Source organism: Microplitis mediator, chromosome 11 (genome assembly GCF_029852145.1).
Source record: "Microplitis mediator isolate UGA2020A chromosome 11, iyMicMedi2.1, whole genome shotgun sequence".
In the NCBI taxonomy this organism is placed as follows: domain Eukaryota; kingdom Metazoa; phylum Arthropoda; class Insecta; order Hymenoptera; family Braconidae; genus Microplitis; species Microplitis mediator.
This window is the reverse complement of record NC_079979.1, coordinates 15,737,356-15,754,162: the sequence shown is the minus strand read 5'-3', so window position 1 is coordinate 15,754,162 and position 16,807 is coordinate 15,737,356. Positions and strand designations below refer to the sequence as shown.

The window sequence follows — 16,807 nt, the reverse complement described above, 5'->3', positions numbered from 1 at the left end:
AAACTGCAATTTCCGAACGAGAAACATTTCATTCGATAAATAATAAGTTTACGCATCGAATGACATATTTTGTTTAATAATTTGGGTCTTTACCTGTGAAAACGGTTCATTTGAAAATCACCTGGTACACTCTCTTAAGTTTTGGTGAGCCCTGTCGATTGTCACCAAGTACGTTTAAATCGGTTGATTCGTTCCAAAGATATCGTCGGACAAAAAAAGTTTACACACACAGACATACGGACGTCCATCCGGGAATAGTCAGAATAGCTTCCTAGGATCTCAAAACGTCGACATCTGATGAAAACTCGATTTTTGAAAATTGGATCGAAACCAATAACTTCCCAAATTTTTGAAAATTTGCAATTTTCTTAGCGGAAAGTTAAAAATGTACAACATATAAAAAAAATATAAAAATTTAATGAATATTATTTGGAGGAAATTAAATTTTTTTATCAATTAAAATTCTCGACTCGAAAATAATTTTTTTATTTAGACTGAAATTTTTTATTTGAGTTAACAATCGACAAAAAATTTCTGATAGCCCAAAATAGACAAAACCACTTCTGCATTATTAAAAAAAATATTTTTTTATAATTTTATTTAAAAAAATATTTGGATAAAATAAATTTGTAACGGTCGAAAAATTGCCTGGTAAAAAAAAATTTGTTTTAAGGGGTTAGGGGTAGTCAGAATTTTCAAAAAATCGATTTTTTTTTTTTTGCATTTTCTTAAAGTATAATATTTTAAAAATATTGTGTGAAAATTTGAAGTGAATCCGACAAATTCTTTTCGAGTTATTTAACAATGACCAAAGGACGCTCGGGTGCTACGTGGCATTCGAGAGCAGGTAGCTAGAAACAGCTGCAAGCAACCGACCTTTCGGGTTTCATTGTCATGAATATCTCCCCATTTTAATGTATTTATAATTATATATATATATATATATATATATATATATATATATATATATATATATATATATATATATATATATATATCCTTCTACATATATTCACAATTTGTAGGTAGTACAAGAACTGAAAAATAATTTTTGGTTGCCAGTATACCTGTAGTCGTTGCACTGATCAGTCGATAGTTTTGTGATAAATTATTTCTCAAGTGAATTAAATTATTAACCATGGGACGTGATTCTAGAAAGGTTTCAAGAGAACTTCGGAGTTCTGAAAAAATTAATAAGTCGCGTTCAGTCAAAAGAAAGAATGTTTTTAATCCGAAAACAGCCGAACGTGATGAAAGTATTCAGAGTACATCTTCTAAAAAATTAAAACAAAACACTGAAGATGATGTACCTGAAGACAGCAGTACTGAATTTCGAATAATAAATTTTATTCAGGTATTCACTGCAATTTCTGCTCTTATAAAATGTAAAAAATGTGATGGAAATGTAGTGTTTCAAACAGCAAGTACACGTGGGCTGGGATTCAAAATTGTAGTTGCATGTAATAACTGTGGAAATGAATATATTCCTTCCTGTTCTTTCGTTGGGCATTCTTATGAAATAAACAGACGTTTCATTTTTGTAATGAGAATACTAGGAATAGGATACGAAGGATTGTGCAAGTTTTGCGGCCTGATGGACATGCCGTCTTTTTTAGATAAATCTACGCATACAATTTTACTGAAACAGATTTTGAATTGTAGTAAAGCCGTCGCAGAAACCTTCATGACGAAAGCTGTGAATGAAGAAAAGCAAGCAATGCCAACAACTGAAAATGAAGATATAAATCATCTAACTGTATCGGGAGATGGAACCTGGCAAAAACGGGGATATACATCGTCATTTGGAGTTTCTTCTATAATTGGCTATTTTACTGGAAAGATTCTTGACATAAACATTAAAAGTGCATATTGTAAGCTATGTGAGTATTGGAAAAAAAAAACAAATACTGTTGAGTTCGAGGAATGGTATCAATCGCATGAAGATGTGTGTTCTGCTAATCATCAAGGGTCTTCTGGGAAAATGGAGGTGGATGCGATGGTCGAAATGTTTTCGTATTCTGAAACTAAATATGGAGTTAAGTATGCCAACTATATTGGTGATGGTGACTCCAAGACCTATTCAGGAATTATAAAATCAGATCCTTACGAAAATACAACTGTAAATAAAAAGGAATGTATAGGGCATGTCCAAAAGCGGATGGGGAGTCGATTACGTACGCTGAAGAGTAAACAAAAAGGTCTTGGTGGTCGAGGTAAGCTCACAGGAAAATTAATAGACAAACTAACTGTGTACTATGGTTTAGCAATACGCCGGCATTGTGATTCTATTGAAAATATGAAATCTGCTATAATGGCAACCTTTTATCACTACGGCTCGAGTGATGAAAAACCGAATCATGATATGTGTCCAAAAGGCGAAGAATCTTGGTGCTCTTACCAGCGCGCTGAAGCAAGAGGAGAGCTTGATACCTTTTCTCACGATTATTCTCCTTTACCTTCTGATGTTTTAAAAGCTATCAAGCCTATATACGAAGATCTTAGTAATGAAAATTTACTTTCAAGATGTGTAGGTGGATTCAATCAGAATAATAATGAAAGCTTTAACCAACTAGTATGGAAAATATGCCCAAAAACGGTAAATACTAGTTTTACCATCGTACAAATAGCTGCATACGTTGCTATGTGTATATTTAATGAGGGTATAAATTCATTATTAGTCTTGATGAATACACTAGGACTTAATTGTGGGCCTAATTCTCATCGGTATGCAGAAAGAATGGATGCTGCACGTATCAAAGTAGCAGATAAGCGCGCTAATGATAACACCCGAGAAGGTCGATTGCAACGTAGGCACCAGCAAATCGATATTTTGGAAGCTGCTATGTCGGCTGAAGAGCTATTATATGGTCCAGGAATAGATGACTCAGTGTAAGTTATTAAATAATTCTTATAATTCGACATAAATCCATAGCAAAACTTTAAATGCGTTTTTCTCAAAACTATGTTTTCTGAACTGGTGATCACTGTAACTTAAAAACTGCTCGGTAGATTTCAATAAAATTTATTGTACTTTTGAAATACATTAAAAACTCGTGCCTGATCGAAGGATTTTTTTTTTTTTTCAAAATTTCGATTTTTTTTTAACAATAAACTGTCGGTTTTTTTCTCGAAAATTTGAAAAAAATTTCCTGAGGCCGCCATTTTGTTAATTTCGAAAAAAAAAAAAAAAGCTTCGATCAGGCACAAGATTATCTATTAATAAAACTAATTTTTCTTGTCCGATTGATTTTAGATGAATCTCCAAGGACTTATGATGATCACCGCAAAGGACTTCGGGAGGAACGGGCTCTACAAAAACAGCGATAACTTTTTGAATTATTAATTTTTTTTTTTGAAATTTTCGTGAAGTCAAATCGAAACGTGTTCTAATAAAGCTATGTTTTTATTTTTGTCAAATAAAGTAATTAACTACAAAAAAAAAATTATTGAAAATCATCATTTTTTCATACCCCTGAGTACCCCTAACCCCTTAATCGAGTATTTAAATTCCTCAGTACAAGTGCGGAATAAAACCATTGAAATAAAATTTTTTAATTTTTAACTCGACAAAAATAAATGTGAAAATTTTTTTGCGTTAATTATTAATCTGGCCGTTAAATAAAAATTACCAATTAATTAATAACTAAATATTCAATATAAAAAATGAGTAATTAATCATATTAATTAACTGGATATTAATAAAATAAAAAAAAAATTAATTAAAATATAAAAAAAGATATTTTAAGAGAAAGACAGTTATAAATAATGTTGCAAGTGGTAACTAATAAATAACAATAACAAAAAAATAAAAAATAATTCCTTTCTCTCGCCTGAATGTTAACCCAAGTGTAGTAGCATCAGTGATAACAAGAGTAAGGCCTCAGCCAGAGAATAGTTTAGAAAAGGATCGGTTGGAATGAGATCCGACACGGTGGCTTAGATTGAAAATAACGCGCGGTCACTGATCCTTTTACTATTTGTCTACGTTCTATCTTGGGTTCACACATATCCATATTAACCCACACTCTCTCTCTCTCCCACACACACACGCACACGCACACATCCCCCATAAGCACTAGAGCTAAAAAAAAAATAATAATAAAAATACGACAACAGTTAAAAGAGTGACGAGGCACGCTTTTAGCTCGTAAACCATCTCTCTTGATTGATAACTCTCTCTTACTCTTGCGTAATCCGGAATTCACTCAGTCATTGGCCCGATAGATTGGTCTCTACTCAGCTCAGAGTCTCTGGAAATGGAGATCGCCTGATTATTGCCTCTTAACGTACTTCGATCAATCTTCTTTCTTATTTCGTCTTACTTTTTTTTCTCTTTGCTTTGCCTTTGCCTTTGCCTTCTTATTTATTTCCTTTTTATTTTTATGTATAGACATTGTTGAAATAGTGTGGTAACTTGTACTCTAGACCGCTCCACTCAATTTACTCATTTCACACTCGAATTCGGGAATTTCTCTGATCCTACATGTGTTACATTTCTCACATACGATTTCTCCCCAATCTGGGAGATCTTTTTTTTTTTTTTGTGTCTTATCAAGTTTCTAATCACGATTCGTTTCAACAAGAAGATTATCTTTGATTTGAACAATTGAAATAATTTATAGTCATTTTTCTTAGGAAAAATCGGGGCATAATGGGTCACGTCAAAAATTCGGTGCAAAAAAACAGTATTTAAAAAAAAAAAAATTTCTATGGAAATTTGGAAATGAAAAATTTTATGTACCCGAAAATCGAAACGTTTTTCACGCAACGAGAATGGAAAAAATTTAGGTACTCTAACTACTTGAGGGGTAGTTCTGAAGGTTGGGGGTGGCCTGCAATTTTCGGCTGACATACCAGCGGCTATATATGAAACATTTCAGATAAAGACAAAATATTCCGAGTCGAAATTTAAATCGTAGATTGCACGTACTAGATGTTGAAAACGTAAATAGCTGTAAAAACGTATTTTAGACGTAGTTGACGTACGAAAACGTAAATAAGATATGCGTAATCGTAGATACAACTTTCAAAACTTGCAATTTAAAAAATTAAACTATATTAGAAACATTTAATTGTAAAAAAAAAACATGCCTAGCAGCCAAAAGACGAGAAATAAAAATTGTTAGCAACTTTTGAAAAATATTTTGGGCCTTAAAGGAGATAAATCTACTGATGGCTCGTGAGTTAGTTTAGAGAGTATAGAGTCTAGAGTTATTTCTTGCAAGGCTCCAAAATAATTTTCAAAAGCTGCTGAAAATTTTTATTTCTTGTTTCTCAGCTTTTAAGTAGTCTGGAAGACCCAATGGAGCATAAGAAATCAGCCATCAGTAGAGTACTGTCTCACAAGGCCCAAAATGTACCACAGCTGTTGAGAATTTTTATTTTTGGTCTCCTAGCTACTAGGTAGTCTGTAAGACCCAAAAGAGAAAATTTCTATTTCTCGTCTTCTGACTGCTAGACATGTTTTTTTTGACAATTAAATGTTTCCGATATAGTTTAATTTTTTTAATTGCAAGTTTTGAAAGATTGTATCTACGATTACGCGTATCTTATTTATGTTTTCGTACGTCAACTACGTTTAAAATACGTTTTTACGGCTATTTACGTCTTCATAGGTTGAATTTACGTTTTTTACGTCTAGTACGTTCGATCTACGATTTAAATTAATATTATTTAAACATATGTTTTATACACAGAGAAATTATTCTTGTTTGAAATGCTATGGTGTCATAGTGATGTCTGAACATGTTGGCCACCTGTCGAAAATCGAAATAAACATATGCAGAAATTACTGTGACCATAATAAAATTTCCAATGGCTACAGTAATTTGTAATATAATCGTTGTGGATTTTCCTATGGGCAACATGGCACGGCATTACTATGACACCATAGCATTTCAAATAAGAATAATTTCTCCGTGTACTTGAAAGCTAAAAAAAATGAGTTACTTGTTAAAATATCCCGTCGTGCCCCAGTCCTTATACACATCAAGTCGTAAATATTTTTAAAGTCTCGAGAAAAAATATTTATTTATTTATTTTTTTATTCGTTGATTGATTGAAGATATTTTTTATTTAAATACGATCAAGATAGTCCGATAAATATCTAAAGAATCATTTAACTTTATAAAATTTAACTGTCGAAAATAAAATTATTTAAGATAAAAATATAAATTCATTAATTTTTTTCCAACGTTATTTATTTAATCATAAAAAAAAATAATAAAACGAATTTATTGGTAGTGTAATAGGAATTTATATGACTCTGATAGCTTCGAAAAAAAGTTACAGTTAACTATAATTTAAAAAAAAAAATAAAAGAGGTCTTAATATTATCAGAAAATATATAACGATATTTAACAATAAAACTGACGATAAACAAGGAAAAGTAGGATCAGTAGTGTGTTGTCTCAGTGGGTCTATCGTCTATACAGCGGTAGGTTGGTGGGTCTTTTGATCCGGCGCCGGCCGGCTGATTTATCATCAGACTAGGAGCAAAAAAGGTCGAGCGGGTTTTCTCGCGCGCCCGCGGCATGAACAGAGCATCCATTTCGTAGCTATCACGTCCCAACCACTGGCAGTTATCGTTGCTGACGTAACACGAATACCGAGCCAAACTTATATGGTTGATTGGGCTCGGTGAATTTTGTCCCCCGACTAAAATGTCGCTAAATGCCGTTTTTAAATTCCGTCTTAAAAATTTACTTTTAAAAAAAAATAATAATAACAATAATTGACATTAAATTAATAATTATATTATTAAGTATTAATATTTAAAACAAAAAAACATTATGCTAGAAATTATGGACGAGCTGAAAATTCGTGAGCCACGCAGAGCTCCCGGGCATCACGCAACCATTTCTACTGTAAAATACCAGGGAGTAAGACGACGAGACCTCCTTGGACATGAACAAAAGTATAAGAAAGAGATGCAAGTACAAGATACACAGAAAGCTAACAAATACAACGTCCGGATGGACGCAGCCGGTGGAATGTACCAGCAATATTGCCAACCGTTGCTCATTTCATCCTTTAGGCGCCCTCTCCCCTTTCCCCCTTCTCCCCACGTCAACCAGCTCTGTCTCATTCTCTCTCTCTGCCTTCAACTCTTTCATCCCGAGTTTTTTCCTCATCTGGTCTCATCTCCTCTACCCTCCACCCCCCGACTGTCAGCAGCATCAACAGCAGCTAGATATTTTTTTACCAACATTACATTACATTAGTACAGACAGTACGCATGCCAGGTATCTGTCGCTATCGCGTGTCTGTTATACAGCGACCCTTAAGCTTGATTCATAATTATGACTGACTGTCGTGCAATCTGGATTTAATACACGTTTACCTGCTGTTTATTTAAGTGTACATACAGCACACAGTAGACATACTTCCATGGCAAAACAGCATCTCCCGACTAAACGAGCACTGGATGTTGTCAACCGTATCACAGGCAAGAAAACACTAGACATGCCAGGCTATTTTTTTTCCACCCCAAAGCGATTATTTTACCAAGCGTGACTTTATTTCATGCAAGACAGATGGATCACGTGTGAAATTGTACACTTATGTATTATTTACCAGTCGCTTATTTTCAATGCGTTAACGCTCAGTTAAAAATAAAATACCGGAATAGAAAAGAGGGTAAGAAAAGTTCTATAATTATTTAAATGTCAACAATTTAATAAGTTGTATGTTGTAGCAGGTCAATTTAATAATTAACCGAGGCTCAGAGAGTCTATAAATCATGAGCACAATAACAGAGTCAACATTTAACTGTTGAGAACTCGTGTATGGGTTTAATGAGGAGGACAATAAAGTATGTATGCTCCTTTTGTGTATAAAAGATTGGGGCAAACGAGCGTATGACATTTTAAATGATACGTCTAGCTTTTAAAAGTCTCGAGAGCTCATTCGCTTAAATAATTATTTAAAACTAAACGTAACGGGTTTAATTTATTCACGGTTCTAGTTGCCAGAGCAAAACTGATCACATTCAGGCACGAAGTAATCAATATAGATGTACAGAGGTATAATTACCGAGGCTGTTTTTGAGAGTGAAAAATAAGAGACCGCTATGTAGAATAAGAAAGCGGTTAACGAAAACCCCTACGGGTATGGACCGGTATGGACTGAGAAGATGGTCCGTCTTGACAGGGGGTAGGCTTCGCCATGGGAGACCACTTAACGGGCCTACTCTCCCGATCCGGCACATAATGCAACGGGCAATCGTTTTCACACTCAATGTGTTAGTAATTATTGCTAATTCATCAACAACATTATTTTACAAGAGCTTTTAATTATAATTGACGATTTAATTTCACAAGATTCCCTTTGTTCTAAGGGGGTAATTTTATTTATTGACTGAAGGTGGGTTAAGTCTTTGCAGCAGGTTAGTGGCATTGAAAATACGGAATAAAAGTTAGGAGCTCTAGGCTGAATAACGAGCGTCGCTTTGCAATGGGAATGAATGGGCGCAGTACGTGACACTTGGGTAAGGTGTCCCTTTATCAATCTTTTGTTCGCGCTCACGTATAACCGGAACGATCGCGACAGTAACTGGTGAGAGAGTATAAAATGAGCTACAGTGGAAGATGGTAGAGACGAAGACGAATATAGAGATGAAGACGGAGACAAAGAATGAGAAATAAGTTTAAGACTGAAGAGAATAAGAGACAAGAAACAAGTCTGAGATAGTACTCTATACTTTGGAGACTGAGTTAAACACACATAGTGAAGAAAAGCCGTCGGTAATACCGTTACATTGTGAAGAAGCTCCAAACCCATTTTCACAGACGTAAGACTTATTCGCAAGTACAGTGACGTCATTATCAAATCCGTCATTGCCAGAATGGGATTTGGGAGGTCTTTTGAATGACAATCGGTGGTAAATTGGTGGTTTCGAATTTGTGATTCTGATGAATGATTGGAAAAAGATCGTATTGCTGGTGAGGAAAGAGTATAGTGAACTCTAGTCGCGGAGACAAGACTCGGTAAACCTGGAGCCACTGGTGTATAGAAACAGCAAAGTGTACCGGTCTTGTTTTTATAGGCCTCAAGACAGCAGTCGGGGCCAGGTGAATATAAAGCCTGGAGAGGGAGTTAGACAGGCAAGCCAAGACGCCGCTTACAGCAGTAACGAGCAGGAGAGAGGGACTCGGTGGATGGAACGAGGCGCGGGGAAGTTGTTTGATGATGGTTGTTGCGGGCCCCGAGTCACTTGCCGGCCATCTACCACCAGTCAGTTCTCGAAGTAACGTGGGTCTGATTGGATCCACGCTCGCCCGTTTCTTCGAGCTTATATTATATATTCATATGTATACATATATATTTTCTCACACATACGCGTCGTTATAATCTCCGTTTAATTTGATACTGAGCCGACAATCTAGTTACGCGGATAAAGGAACTTGGGATTAAGGAATAAATGGATTAACGAATTAATAATCACGGATTTACGGATTTATAATCAACTAACTGGGATCTATGGATCCGTTTGATGTGAAATTTATATAGGATAATCGTTGGATACAGTGTCATGTGTAATGTGATAGCTAAGTTTACGATAACAGTTAAAGAATGGTGTGTTAATTGTGAATAGTGAATTAGTAATGATAATATATTGTATAATGAATAGCAAATGTTGATGATTATTGCAACATAGATGGGTCTATCGGTCCCATCGTCGATAGTGAACAGTGGTTTTCTTTATAGGATAACGTAAACAAATAGGTGCCTGTTGGTAATAATTAACAGCCGCAGGTTACCGACCAAACATGCAGGGGAACCCTGCCTTTCTTGCAATACTCCTCGGCACGATATTTGGATCTCTTGGGGCATCACTGAGCAAAGCACTACGATATAAAGCCCCGGATGAGTGTAAATGGGTAGCAGTTGGAGATGGCGAAGATGACGTATCACTTGTTTGCAGGTTGAGAACAATAAACAGCGAATTGGAGAATACCAATTTCAGTGTGATACAGCCCCAGCACACGGTCAGACTGAGACTTGAGTGCAGCGATGCACTTTTCTACCAGAGCTCGCTCAGTGCTGGAAGCTTTCGGCCACTGGTTGAGCTCAGGGAGCTCGTTATTGAATATTGTAAAATAGGTAATTTGTCGGATGATGCATTTAGAGGACTCAAAGAGCTGCGTAATCTTACAGTACGTACTCACAACACCGACTGGTCAGCGATGGCACTGGATATTTCACAACGGGCGTTTACTGAAGAACTGTCGAAACTCGAGAGGCTGGACCTCGGGGAAAATAACATGTGGAGTCTGCCCGAGGGTAGTCTGTGTTCGCTAAGCAGTCTCGAAGTACTGAATTTGACGAGAAATCGACTGAGAGAAGTCTCTAGTTTCCACTTCAACAACGTCGCTGGAAGATGCGTTGGAAATCTACGTGAACTAGATTTAAGTAATAACAGCATTGAAAATTTACCCACGGCAGCGTTCTCGGGGTTAACGAGGCTGCATACTCTCAATCTACGCAGCAACGCGATTGGTTTTATGGCCGATCGTGCTTTCGAAGGCTTAACGAGTTTAACGGTATTGAAATTGTCCAACAATCGCTTAACAAGTTTGCCTCCCGAATTGTTCACCGAAGCACGCAATCTCAAAGAAGTTTATCTACGCAATAATTCGCTTAATGTCCTGCCACCTGGTTTATTCAACGATTTGACCCAGCTGCTGGTCTTGGATCTTTCAAAAAACGAACTGACAACCGAATGGGTAAATGCCGCAACCTTCAGCGGTCTCGTTCGTCTTGTCGTTCTAGACTTGTCATCAAACCGTATTTCAAGATTGGAATCAACTGTGTTCCGTGATTTGTATTCTCTACAAATTCTGAGACTGCAAGAAAATCTTATCGAAACTTTGCCAGAAAATACATTCTCAGCACTGTACAATTTGCATACACTGGTGCTTAGTGACAACCAATTGACCGTTATTGATGCAACAACTTTGAGTGGTTTATATGTATTAAGTTTACTGTCATTGGATAATAACCGTTTGACGATATTACATCCAAGTTCGTTAAGAAACGCCTCATCACTCCAGGATTTACATCTTAACGGTAATCGACTCACCGCAGTACCGGATGCACTAAAAGCCACGCCTCTATTACGTACACTTGATCTTGGGGAAAATCTTATCTCAGAAATACCAATCGGTACATTTGATCACGTATCGCAATTATATGGATTACGTCTCACGGAAAACCATATTGGGAATTTGACTAAGGGTATCTTTGAAAAAATAAAAGAGCTAAAGATACTTAATCTGTCTCGCAATAGGATTCAGTACATAGAACCCGGTACTTTTGATGACAACACAAATTTACAAGCTATTCGTTTAGATGGCAATCAGTTGATGGCCATTAACGGTTTGTTTGCTAATTTGCCAAATTTAGTGTGGTTAAATGTAAGTGACAATAGACTTAAGTGGTTTGATTACGCAATGATACCGACTGGATTACAGTGGTTAGATGTACATTCAAATGATATTACTGAGCTAGGTAATTATTTTGAAATAGAAACTCAATTACAACTGAGCACTTTCGATGCCAGTCAGAATAAGCTGACTGAAATAACGGGTAACGCAATACCAATGAGTGTTAAAGTGTTGTTTTTAAATGACAATTTGATAAGCAAAGTACAGAGTTATGCATTTTTTAAAAAACCTAATTTGACTCATGTTGATTTGAAGGGAAATCGCATACAAAATTTGGAGACATATGCATTGCGAATCAGTGCTGTCCCTGCGGATAAATCGCTACCGGAATTTTATATCGGTGATAATCATTATCTGTGTGATTGTACAATGGAATGGCTGCAACGAGTGAACCGTCAAAATCAGTCACGAATATATCCAAATGTTATGGACCTTGAGAGCATTTACTGCAAGTTACTGTATGATCGGGAACGTGTTTATGTGCCACTTGTTGAAGCATCGCACTCGCAATTTCTCTGTAAATATGACTCCCACTGTTTTGCACTGTGTCATTGCTGTGATTTTGACGCGTGTGACTGTGAAATGACGTGTCCGCAGAACTGTACATGCTATCACGATCAATCGTGGTCAGCAAATGTCGTCGATTGTTCAGCTGGTGGTCACGTTAATCGGCTACCGGAGCAAATTCCCATGGATGCGACCCGGCTGTACCTAGATGGCAATGATTTGAAAACTATATCGAGTCACGCGTTTATTGGTCGCAAAAAGTTAAAAGTGCTTTATCTGAACTCGTCAAACATTGAATTGGTTCAGAATAGGTCATTTAATGGGTTACGTGACCTCGAGGACTTGCATTTACAAAATAACAAGATAAAAGAGTTACGTGGTTATGAGTTCGAGGGGTTAGATAATTTGAAATACTTGTATCTGTATGGCAACGAGATAATGACAATAGCTAACAGGACGTTTTCGCAATTAAAATCGCTGAGTGTGTTGGAGTTGCAAAATAACCGTCTAACGACCTTGGCGGTTTGGGCTCTGCCGGCATCAATCCAAGTGAGCCTATCGCGGAATCCCTGGTCTTGTGAGTGTGATTATCTGGAGGTTTATCGCGAATGGATACTTGTTGCTAAGAACAGAGTCGCCGATTCAAATCAACTGAGATGCGTATTTAATGTCACGGAGTTCGAGGTTTACGGTGATCAAGTTTTCAGGGACAACGAGTTTGGTTTTTCTGTTATTGCAGCTGGTAATTCAACACAAGCTACCAGTACCAGTGCAAGTACAAGCACCAGTACAAGTACCAGTGACAGTCAACAGTGTACGGGTCTCATGAACATTGACAACGGCATACAGAGTAATTTAACCAAAACAATTATCGAGCGACAAGCACTAGAAGACTATTTACCTCTATTAATTTCAACATTGGCAGCATTTCTAATAGTCATGCTGCTCTGTATGCTGATATTTATATTCCGACAGGAATTCCGTGTCTGGTTCCACTCGCGTTTCGGGGTCAGAATTTTCTACCGAAATACCGAATTCGACCGCGACGATCGCGATAAACTATTCGACGCTTTCGTCAGTTATAGTTCCAAAGACGAAGCATTTGTCGTCGAAGAACTGGCTCCCGTTCTAGAAATGGGCAACCCATCTTACAAATTGTGTCTCCACTACCGGGATTTTCCAGTCGGTAGTTTCATCGCCGACACGATCGTGCAGGCCGTCGAGTCATCAAGACGAACCATCATCGTCCTCTCGGAAAATTTCATAAAATCCGAGTGGTGCAGATTCGACTTCAAGTCAGCCCACCATCAGGTTCTTCGCGATCGCAGACGAAGGCTGATTCTCGTCCTAGTTGGTGACGTTCCCCAACGCGATCTTGATCCAGATATCAGGTTATATTTAAAAACTAACACGTATTTACAGTGGGGCGATAAATTGTTTTGGGAAAAACTGAGATTTGCTCTACCAGATGTTCCAAATAATCAGAGAACTAACAATCAGAGACGGCAACCGCCTCCTGTGCGCAGGCAACACAATAATCAAACAAGTGGACCACGTACCGTTGCGGTTCATATTTAATAAATATACTATTTCTATACAGATGTATAGTTATATATATATAAATATCACTATATAGACCAACGATTCATCCCTTCCATTATCATCATTATTCATCCAATGGATTATTTGTGCAAATGTTTAACGCGCGGTTTATTTAAAATGTGTATATAAAGTGATTAGTCTAAATATCTTAACAAATGATTGCGCGAACTTGTAAATAAAATAAAGTAAAGTAAACAATTGGAATGAGTGTATTGAGAATGGAATGTGCCAATTGTGAAAATATTTTATTCACTATGTAAAGTCAGTGAATTAGTTGGTAATTAGATAGACGGATGTAAATAAAATTTATAATTAAATTGTGCGAGGGTTCGCTATCGTACTATTTTTTTTTAAATCAATTAATTGATTATTAGTAATTATTAATTATTGTTAATCATTGATTGTGGGCATGTTACTTAAAAAAAAAATACGATTGAGTCGTAGGTGCTCATAATCATAAAAAAAAAAATTAATTAATTAATTATTAACTGAATTTTTTGTTTTATGTAAAGTGACTGTGAATAATTGAGGAAAAATTATATGGATTTTATGAAATTAAAGTACTTAAATGCAAATATTTGTGAATATGTAGCTTTTTTATTGTAGTAATTGATTAATTAATTATTATTATAATTATTATTATTATTGATATGAAAATAAAAAAAAACGGATGCCAATTGCGGTATCTGTAGTGATATTTTATAACACATTTTAATCATAAATTTGATAAGTGCAGAGCTTGAGATGGAACTGTAAAGTAGCATTTATTTTTTTATTTATTATGTTTTTATATAAAAATTGGGGATTTCGTTTAAAGAAATTGAGATAACGGAAAGTAAATGATTTTAATTGGTTGAGAATTTATTTAAAACTGTATGGAATAAAAAATTGTGATATTTATTGGAAGCTAAATGGTTTTCTGCTGGTTGTTATTTTTGGAAATATAAATAATTTTAACGATCAGATGCGTCAATTTATTTGAACAATGCGTATGAAAGTTTTTTAACGAGATCTCCAATTGAATACGATAGTCCCTTTTGTGCCGAGTAAAAGTCGAGTTGTAAAAATATTTTATTTAAAATAAACGGTCCGAGGATTGTTGTATTCAAAATGTAATTATTTCTTTAGAAATTGCAATTTTAAATATATATATATACATATATATATATATATATATATATATATATATATATATGTGTATAAAATATTAATCTTGCGATAATTCACCGAGAATTGTTTTTTTTTTTACAAATTTGTGTTGAAAGAAATATAAATTATGACTGAAAAATAAAATTTTTTTCTGTTTATATGTTTTTTAAATTTGTTTTATTATTTAGTACCAACCTCTATTTATAATTTTATATTTATATCAAATAATAGCCAGAGGTCGTACTGGAACTAAATTAAAATCTTTGGGAACAATAAAAATGTTGTGGATAAAATACTGACGTGAATTTGGAATAAATATTTGAAAATTTAACTGGAAACAGAATAGAACAAAAAAATAAATCGGGTTTTGTTTAACATAAATATTTTTTAAAATCCGATTGAAAATAAACGTTTTTAAAATAACTCTGATTCTGCAAATACAATAATAAAATTCCGGGCTATTCATTGGGATACAAAAAAATTTTTTTATGAATATTGGTAAGAGATTTTTGTCATGAACAAGTTATCTATATATTATGCATGATGGAATTTTTTTTTTACGTGTGAAAACGGTTTGCTACTGAGAATAAAGTGATATTGCCTCAGACAGCTACCAAACATATCATATCTCATTTTGCCCCACTTCTTGATAAATACTAATTTAAGTGAAAAATATGTAAGATAAAAGACCTAGTACCCGATCAGGGAACTAGCACTCGATTACTCCATGTATTTGTATAGATATATTTAGTAAATATAAATATAAAAATACATGAGTGATCGGGCACTAGTTCCCTGATCTCTTACACGAAAAAAATGAAACTCAAAATTTAATCATAATTATTATGTACACGCAGATAATTTTGGAGTAAAAATTACTCATAAAATTTGGTACAGTAAGGAGATCTAGCCAGTAACTTAATTTTTACTACGTTGTTAGTAGAGATTGCACTTCATTTACATGCTGTCAAATAGTATATTTTATAAAATGCGCATGAGAAAAATTTGAATATTTACTCCATATGTATACACTGAGAGAAAAAAAAATAAATTCAAATTACCATGTTTACTTAACTCATAATACTAAAAACAAGAAAAAATTTACTACATCGAAGTATAATATTTCTTATCTTTATAATAATTGTTTAAATCTACTCATAAATTTCTACAGACAATGCATTTTGACTAAAATTAAGAAATTATTTACTTGGCACTATTTAAGTAAAATAATACTCAAATCAAGAAATTTTACTTGGAAATATACACTTTTTTCTCTCAGTGTACAGTATCAAATTTTTAGGGTAATTTTTACTAAAAATTTCTCCGTGTACACAGAATAAAAGAATTTCTGGGTGCAAGAAATTTTTTATCGAAAATTGTCGATTTCAATTCATAATACAAAAAATTTCTTGGGGTACGTAAAAATTTTTTGCGCCAAGAAATCCTTCTTTTCTGTGTAGAAAGTAAACTAAAACCTCAAGTAATGAGAACCGACAATTTTTACTGTGGATTTAAGTAAAAATTACTATTTCATACATAAAAAATTCTATCGTAAATTAGTAGTTTCTAAGCGTTTGTATTTTCGCTTATGCACAGAAAAAAAAAAAATTCTTGACACTAAAAATTTTCACTTTCCCCAAGATATTTTTTGCATTATAAATTGGAAACAAAAATATTCTTGGGTACGAATAAATTTTTCGAATCAAGAAAAAATTTCTTACACCAAGAATTTTTTCCATCCTAAGAAAATTTTTGTCTTCAATTCGTAATGAAAAAATTTCTAGCGCCAAGAAATCATTTTTTTTCTATAGAAAATAGTAATTTTTATTTACGTCACAGTAAAAATTATTGGATCCCACATGATTTCAGTTCACTTTCACAGTAATTTTTGTTAACTTCTTTTTTCCGTGTACTGCAAACTTAACAATTCCAATCATAATTTTTTTTTTTCAATGAATTTAAAACCGAATAACTAATGATTGTACCGCTTTCTCTTTGAACTATTCTACATCACGATTATTAAATAACAATAATAATAAAAGTCATCATTGGCAATCGACAAGTTACCTAACAAATCCAATAACTCTATTGAGTATTATCGC

General features: G+C 34.5%; 3 protein-coding genes across 4 annotated transcripts in view; 2 read left to right on the top strand and 1 right to left on the bottom strand.

Moving 5' to 3' along the window:
• The window catches only part of LOC130677814 (lysine-specific histone demethylase 1A), a 255,640-nt gene that overhangs the window by 88,976 nt on the left and 149,857 nt on the right, over positions 1-16,807 (bottom strand). The window lies entirely within an intron of this gene.
• Positions 1,020-3,477, top strand: LOC130677819 (uncharacterized). Of its 2 annotated transcripts, XR_008991708.1 has the most exons (3): positions 1,020-2,596; positions 2,697-2,889; positions 3,254-3,477. XR_008991708.1 is itself a non-coding variant. In XM_057484691.1 (2 exons), exons 1-2 carry the CDS (start codon positions 1,139-1,141, stop codon positions 3,255-3,257), a joined length of 1,755 nt encoding a protein of 584 aa, XP_057340674.1. In that variant the 5' UTR covers positions 1,020-1,138; the 3' UTR covers positions 3,258-3,477. The 2 variants fall into 2 exon arrangements, 1 of the variants encoding a protein (XP_057340674.1); XM_057484691.1 differs by having other exon boundaries at positions 1,020-2,889.
• Positions 9,211-14,834, top strand: LOC130677812 (toll-like receptor Tollo). The gene has a single exon (XM_057484685.1). The coding sequence runs from the start codon at positions 9,771-9,773 to the stop codon at positions 13,530-13,532; it is 3,762 nt and encodes a 1,253-aa protein (XP_057340668.1). The 5' UTR covers positions 9,211-9,770; the 3' UTR covers positions 13,533-14,834.

Coding starts and splice junctions, on each gene's coding strand:
- LOC130677819 (XM_057484691.1), top strand. CDS start 1,139: ATGGGACGTGATTCTAGAAAGGTTTCAAGAGAACTTCGGAGTTCTGAA.
- LOC130677812 (XM_057484685.1), top strand. CDS start 9,771: ATGCAGGGGAACCCTGCCTTTCTTGCAATACTCCTCGGCACGATATTT.